General features: G+C 44.5%; 1 protein-coding gene across 1 annotated transcript; it reads right to left on the bottom strand.

Moving 5' to 3' along the window:
* Window positions 1-239: 239 nt before the first annotated feature.
* LOC128133384 (uncharacterized) lies at window positions 240-1043 on the bottom strand. Its single transcript, XM_052770783.1, has one exon. The coding sequence runs from the start codon at window positions 1041-1043 to the stop codon at window positions 240-242; it is 804 nt and encodes a 267-aa protein (XP_052626743.1).
* Window positions 1044-7704: the final 6661 nt, after the last annotated feature.

The following is a 7704-nucleotide window of genomic DNA, read 5'->3' as shown; positions in this document are numbered from 1 at the left end:
GAGAGCTGTGGACAATTGGTCTTCACATGACCAACCTAGTGATAGTGGAAGCAGATCCTCATATCCTGAACTGGGGTCGCCTGACGACAATCCCTCACAAAATTCCCCTCCTGGCAGCATTTGCGGCACTCGCAAAATGACCAACCTGGATCAGTGGTCTTAGACCGCTTTGGCACCGGCTGCGACTGTGTCGAGGCCCGAACCTGCTCTCTCAGCAGCAACTCAATCTTAAGCTCTCGCTACCTGGCGGCCTCCTGTAACTCCAGAAGCGTATCACAACGTTGGGTCGCCACAAACTGACAAATATCCGTCTTGAGCATGCTCATATAACGAGTCATTTGAGCTTGCTCAGAAGCAAACTTCGGGCAAAACATCGCCCTCTCAGTGAACATACGAGTGATATCCATCACCGTCTCCTGATCCTTTCTCAACTCCAGAAACTCCTGAGCTAACCATTCCCGCTCGACTCGAGGAATGTAGCGAGCGTGGAATATATCCCAGAACTGATCCCAAGTAACAACAGCTCTATGCTCGTCCGAATAAGACCCAATCATCAACCTCCACCAGTCCTTTGCCCCGGACCTCAGCAAGTTAAGGGCACACCTATCCTTCTGGTCAGTAGGACACAAGCATGTGAAGAAACATCCCTCCATGTCAGCCAGCCAACTCATGGCTTTGATGGGGTCCTGAGTCCCATCAAAAGTAAGGGGATTCATGTTGTCGAAGTCCTGATACTGAAAAACCTGACCGGCTCCCAACCCTATCGTCGATACAGCTATTGTAGCTGCTGTGGCAGCCGCCTCAGAGAGGGTTGCATAGCCATCAACAAAATACTCCACCATAGCGGTCTTAATAGAACCGAACATCTCCGGAAATTCGGACCAGAACATAGCAGCAACCTCATCGTGCAGGATCTCCCGGATCCTATCATCCATCTCATCCGGCCTCATCTGGCCAATAGCCTCGGGCGCTATCGGTGCCCCCTGTCCGCCCTCTCCTGATCCTGGTCCTGATCCTGAACCAGATCCAATCACACATCGCATGGTGTAACGCCCGGGTTTCAGGGCTAAGCATTTTTGTCAATGTAATAGTCTAGGTCAACTCTTGTAACTCTTTTTGAAGTAATAAAGATGAAATATTTGAGTATTATGTGAATTATGTGTATTTATGTGCTTATAATTTAATTATAAATGTATAATTAATAAATAATAAAAATAAGCGGCAAAATTAAAGTATAAGATAATCCCGATATCTCTACATAAAGTTGTAGAATATGTCTCAAGGTTTCCGTACATATAAAGAATGCCGAAATCCGAGTTATAACGAAGAAGTTATGACCCGTCGAAGTTTTACGGTAAAACCGGCACGGCACCGGGAAGCATAAATAGTGAATTTACGATAGAGCAAGATTTAGCCTTAGTGATCTAAACGAAAGTCGTAGAATATGTTAAAATAAGAACATCGATAAAAAGAACGCCCAAATCTGACTTCGTATGAAGAAGTTATGATTTTTCGAAGTTTCGGAATAGCAGTGTACAGCCCGAAATTCGAATATTAGATCGAGCGGTTTTTAGCCGACACGGCCTGAACGAGAATCGAAGATCTCGTTAAGGGTAGCGTAACGAGAAAAAGATGGGTGAAAACGGATGTCGGATGAAGAAGTTATGAGGATTTAACGGACCAATCGTGTTCCGGCCCGTTAATAATATAAAATTTAAAATCGAGCCAAAATTAGCCGACGGAGTCTAAACGAAAGTTGTAGAGTACGTTCCCACCTTCGCGTGGATATAAAGAACGTCGAAAACGGAGGTCGTACGCGAAAGTTACGAATTTTTAAAGTTGAAGTATGAAAATGCGAAGTCTGTTGCGAGGCTGATGACGTGGCTGCATCTGGGCCGCCCATCGCTGATGAAGGAACGCGCTTCGGATGATGACACCTGCCCTCGCTGTACGCTTCGCGTCCGAAGCCAGTACGCCCCGCGTACCCTCGCCCTTATCTCTTCCAGAGTGCAAGCCAGCTGGACCGAGGTGGCGCCCTTATCCAATGGTTACGCCCCGCGTAGGTCCGAGGTACGCCCAGCGTACCGAGGCCTCGCAGGGCTATAAAAGGAGGCCGATTTTCCTTCATTTTTCACACCTTTCTTCACTCTCTCTTTAACTTCTTTCTCTCTCTACAACCCCAAAACACCTCTAAACCCTAGTTAAGCCCCTTAGCACCCTAGGGAAGCCCCGAGGCTCCCGGAGTCCCGAGAAAAAGGAGTTTTTCGGTTTCGAAACGTTGCTCCAATCAAGTCCCGGTTCTCTATAAAATTCGCTGTAAGTGTGCTACGCTTACGCAATTTTTAATATAGCTTTTAAATAATTATAGGAATGTTATTAGGTCCTTAAAATAATTATTTGGGCTATTATTATGAGTTATATCGAGTATTATTAACACTTAATAATACTCGGACTAATTAATTTGTTGCGGTTATCGTTAAACTAAACCCTAGTGGTATCGATACTAGGTTTTATCGAAGGAATATCGTTTTGAGAGTATCGAAGCGCTGTCCGAGTGCTGAGTCACCACCTAATCAGGTGAGTGCATAGTTACTTTCAGCTTACACATAGATATGAAGTATTTTATATAAATTACGTGCTATGTGTGCATATTATCTGAATACTTGCTATCTATGCTGGATGAACATTGTTATACATGTATTCAATGATTTAAACTGTATATGTATTTTATATCTACGAAAATGTTGGGGTAAAACATGGGTAGATGTAATAGCTGATGTGTGATAAAATGATGAGAGGCCTCGATGTTGATGTTGTTGTTTCTGTCATCTAGCGGAGTATGGATGACGACCACGGACTCTTCTAGACAGTCCAGTGGAACACTAGCAGGCTCGCAACCTGTAGGTGTTTGTGAACGATGTGTTCACCGGTGTACTCCATCCCCCACATGGTTGCCTTTAGGACATTTATTGCTGAGGAATCCCCTTAGTAGTAGTGTCCGTCCCGATGATGATCCTTAGGCTAGGTCCCTTATGATAGGTGTTTAGGGACGTAAAGTGAGGATAACGGGAACGGGTAATCGGGTTATTGTTGATTGATGAAATTAATAAACTTATTTATTGTGGGTTGAAAACCCTATGTGCTCACCAGGCTCCCAAGCCTGACCCACTCAGTTTTATGTATTACAGGTAGTGGCGCATGAGCATAGATGTGATGTTTTGGACGAGGGATTACGGATATAGGCCTGTAGATATGAAATAATGTAGTAAGGCTTATATTGTACTGTTTATGTTTTTGATCTGTACGAACATGACATCCCAAGTCTTTTAATGAAATACATTTCTATGGAAATGCTTTTGATAAATCTTTATCATATCTTGTTTTGGGACAAATTCCGCAACACTTTCATTTAAAATGTAACTCTGATTTTTAAACAAAGCATAAACAAACCGGTCTTTTCTGGCCGTGATTTTGGGGATGTCACAGTTGGTATCAGAGCATTAGTTTAAGCGAACTAGGAATTTGTAGGATTTCTAGACTTAAACTTAGAATGCTAAGCGATGATTGTGAGGTGTGAGCACTAGATTATTTTAGGAATTGTGCCTTAAATGCTTTTATGTGCTAAATGCTTTGTGCCTAATATGCTGTTAATTGTTCGGATCTATGGTCTGTTGCCGACCGGATCTGGAAACCTTATGTGTTTAGGATTCTAAACGTACAACTACGATATTAGAACTAGCATGTAAACGTTTCGGAGTGATAAGGACTATTTAAAACGTCTATCCTAAATAAAGATCTAAATTCACCTTATTCGGTGTATAAGATCAAGATGGCAAGGACTCGTAGCGGAAACGTGAACGCGAATGGAGATAGGAACCAACCCCCAGTGGTTCAACAAATACCTGTTGTAGAAGAAGTTGCACCTGAGCCAGTCACGATGGCCGGAGTGCAAGCGATGATCCAGGCTATGTTGGATCGTCAAATGGAGGAAACTAGACGTTTGCTCCAGCAAAATCGGGAGGAAGGCACTATTCAGATTGAACAGCCCGAGTTGAACGAAGGGCAGACTGAGGAAGGAGACTACAGTGGAACTGTTGGTCAAATCAACCAACCAATAGTTCAAGAAAATAACCAAGATGACGGATTCGAGAGAAATGGATGCAAGTACAAGGATTTTCAGACTTGCAAGCCATCGACTTTCACGGGAAAGGAAGATCCAATCGGAGTCATGGATTGGATCTCGGAGATGGAGTTAGCTTTCATGACATGCGGTTGCAGAGGGAAGCTACAGACCACGTTTGCAGTGCGTCAGTTTCGAGGAGGCGTTGTACGTTGGTGGAATGCTTTGGGGAAGACTTTAAGCCCCAACAAACCCCTGGAACTAACATGGGCAGAATTTCTGGTACAATTCAAACGAAAGTACTGCTCAGCTCAAAACCTGCTCGAGCTAGAGAACCAGTTTCTAACCCTAAAGAAGGGGAGCATGTCAATCGATGAATACATGAACAACTTCACAGAAAAGATGGAATTTGCCTTGCGTCTTGTTCCGGACGAGCTGACGAAAATTGATAAGTACGCAAAAGGATTACCATGGGAGTACGCGGTGCCAGTGCGTCAGGCACCTACTTTGGAGGCAGCTATCTGGGCTGCCAAGTCTGTGGAGGATATGATTAAGGGAAGAGCTGCCAGCAAAGTCGAGGTTGGCGAGAAAAGGAAATTTGACGGATCCTCAAGGTCCGGTAAGAAGGGTAGATTCTCGAAGTTTGGTTCGAGAGGAGGAGGATCAGAAGCGAAGTGGTGTGACAAGTGCAAGAAAAAAGCACTCTGGGAAGTGTGACGGAGGGGTCACTTGTTACAAATGCGGAAAGCCTGGGCACTATGCCAATGAATGCACGTTCACTAAGAAGGTCTGCTATGAGTGCAACGAGGAGGGCCACATTTCAAGGGATTGCCCGAAGAAGAAGGAGACGGGAAGACCCAACATACCACCGAAGCCGAAGGCAAGAGCCTTCCAGATGACGCTCGAGGCTGCAAAGGAGGCAGCAGACGTCGCTTCAGGTACCTTTCTTGTAAATGGTTTGCCTGCAAATATACTATTTGATTCTGGAGCCAACTACTCCTTTGTGTCACATACATTTGGTGGGAAATTAGCATTGCCTGTAGAAAAACTAGATAATACCCTGATTGTAGAAGTTGCCAGTGGCAAATTCGTACCTGTTAGTAATCATATTAGGAACATCGTCATTGACCTAAACGGAAACGAATTCCACGAACAGCTATTACCCATAGAGTTAAACGGTTTCGACATCGTTTTGGGTATGGATTGGCTTAGCGCTAACGATGCTGAGATTTAATGCCGAAAGAAGATGGTAAAGGTAAACCCACCCGGAAAAGAATCATTTATGGTGTATGGGGACAAATGCAGAGTAAATTCTGGAATCATCTCCCTGATGAAAGCCAGGAAATGTTTGTCCAAAGGATGTGCATCATACTTGGCATTCGTAATCGATGCCAAGAAGGAGAAGAAAGAAGTGCAGAATATACCGGTTGTGTGCGATTATCCGGAAGTCTTTCCCGAAGATCTTCCCGGATTACCACCTGATAGGCAAGTGGAGTTTCGTATAGACTTGTTACCAGGAACAACACCAATAGCAAAGGCACCTTACCGATTAGCACCGACGGAGATGAAGGAGCTCATGACGCAACTTCAGGAGCTGTTGGACAACGGTTTTATTCGACCTAGTTCATCACCCTGGGGAGCTCCGGTGTTATTCGTAAAGAAGAAGGACGGAAGCATGAGGATGTGTATAGACTACCGAGAGCTGAATAAGGCAACGGTGAAAAACAAGTATCCATTGCCGAGGATTGACGACCTATTCGATCACCTGTAAGGTTCGAGCTACTTCTCAAAGATCGATCTTAGGTCAGGATATCATCAGCTGAAGGTGAGGGAGCAGGATATTGAAAAGACTGCATTCAGAACAAGATATGGACACTACGAGTTCTTGGTTATGTCATTCGGACTAACCAATGCTCCCGCAGCATTCATGGATTTGATGAATAGGGTTTGTAAACCATTCCTCGATAAATCTGTGATAGTGTTCATCGACGACATTCTCATCTACTCGAAAAGCCAAGAGGAGCATGGCAAGCATCTACGGGAAGTATTAGAAGTGTTGAAGAAGGAGAAGCTTTTTGCAAAGTTCTCCAAATGCGACTTTTGGATACGGGAAGTCCAATTCTTGGGTCATGTTGTTAACCAGGAGGGAATAATGGTTGACCCCGCAAAGATCGAGGCTGTAATAAAGTGGGAACGTCCAAAGAGTCCCACGGAGATTCGAAGCTTTCTAGGATTAGCCGGATATTATCGACGATTTATCCAAGGCTTTTCTTCGATAGCTGCTCCATTAACAGCTTTGACTCATAAAGGAGCTACGTATACATGGAGTGAGAAACACGATGAGGCATTCGAGAAGCTAAAGAAGAAGTTATGTGAAGCACCGATACTTTCTCTACTCGATGGAGTCGAAGATTTCGTGGTTTACAGTGACGCATCTGGAGTCGGGTTGGGTTGTGTTCTGACCCAAAGAGAAAAGGTGATAGCATACGCATCTCGACAATTGAAAGAGCACGAAAAGAACTACCCCACTCATGATCTGGAGTTGGCAGCGGTAGTTTTTGCCTTAAAGATATGGAGGCATTACCTCTACGGCACGAAGTGCAAGCTCTTCACTGATCATAAGAGTCTCCAGTATCTCTTTAATCAGAAGGAGTTGAACATGAGGCAACGACGCTGGCTAGAACTTCTCAAGGACTACGACTGTGAGATACTTTACCACCCAGGTAAAGCAAATATTGTTGCTGATGCTCTCAGTCGGAAAGTCAATCTGGAAAGGAAAAGGCCAAGAGCGTTAAGAATTGAAGTCGTTTCGACGATTGTCGAAAGTATCAGGAAAGCTCAAGAAGAAGCTTTAGAGAAAAATGACCGAAAGGAAGAACGTTTGGGAAGAATGTTAGTGTTCGGTACAAACAGTCGAGGACTGAAGGAATTCCAAGATCGAATTTGGGTACCTAAGACGGGAAGAATAAGAGATCTTCTGATGGAAGAAGCACACAAGACCATGTACTCGATTCATCCCGGTAGCACTAAAATGTATAGGGACCTAAAACCCTACTACTGGTGGCCGACGATGAAGCTCGATGTTGCGAAGTATGTGGCCGAGTGCGTAACATGTGCGAGGGTTAAGGCACAACATCAGAAACCGTATGGGAGTTTAGAACCTTTACCTGTACCCATGGGTAAATGGGAAGACATCACCATGGATTTTGTGACTAAACTGCCCAGGACGAAGAACGGTCACGACATGATTTGGGTAGTCGTGGATCGTTTCACCAAGAGTGCACACTTCATAGCAGCCAACGAGAAGTGGTCTATGGATAAGCTCGCAAATGCTTACGTGAAGGAAATTGTAAGACTTCACGGTGTTCCTCTTACGATTGTATCAGATCGTGATAGTCGTTTCACGTCAAGGTTTTGGAGGAGTCTACAAGAGGAGTTGGGTACAAAGTTATGTTTGAGTACTGCTTACCATCCGCAAACTGATGGCCAGAGCGAAAGAACGATTCAGACACTGGAATATATGCTGAGAGCATGTACCCTCGAATTCCAAGGAAATTGGGACGAGCACTTACCTCTGGTAGAAT

The sequence above is a fragment of the Lactuca sativa genome, chromosome 4 (assembly GCF_002870075.4).
Source record: "Lactuca sativa cultivar Salinas chromosome 4, Lsat_Salinas_v11, whole genome shotgun sequence".
In the NCBI taxonomy this organism is placed as follows: Eukaryota; Viridiplantae; Streptophyta; class Magnoliopsida; order Asterales; family Asteraceae; genus Lactuca; species Lactuca sativa.
This window is presented reverse-complemented; position numbering and strand designations above follow the sequence as displayed.

Excerpts from the sequence above, each read along its gene's own strand:
- LOC128133384 (XM_052770783.1), bottom strand. The coding sequence starts at position 1,043 with ATGCGATGTGTGATTGGATCTGGTTCAGGATCAGGACCAGGATCAGGA.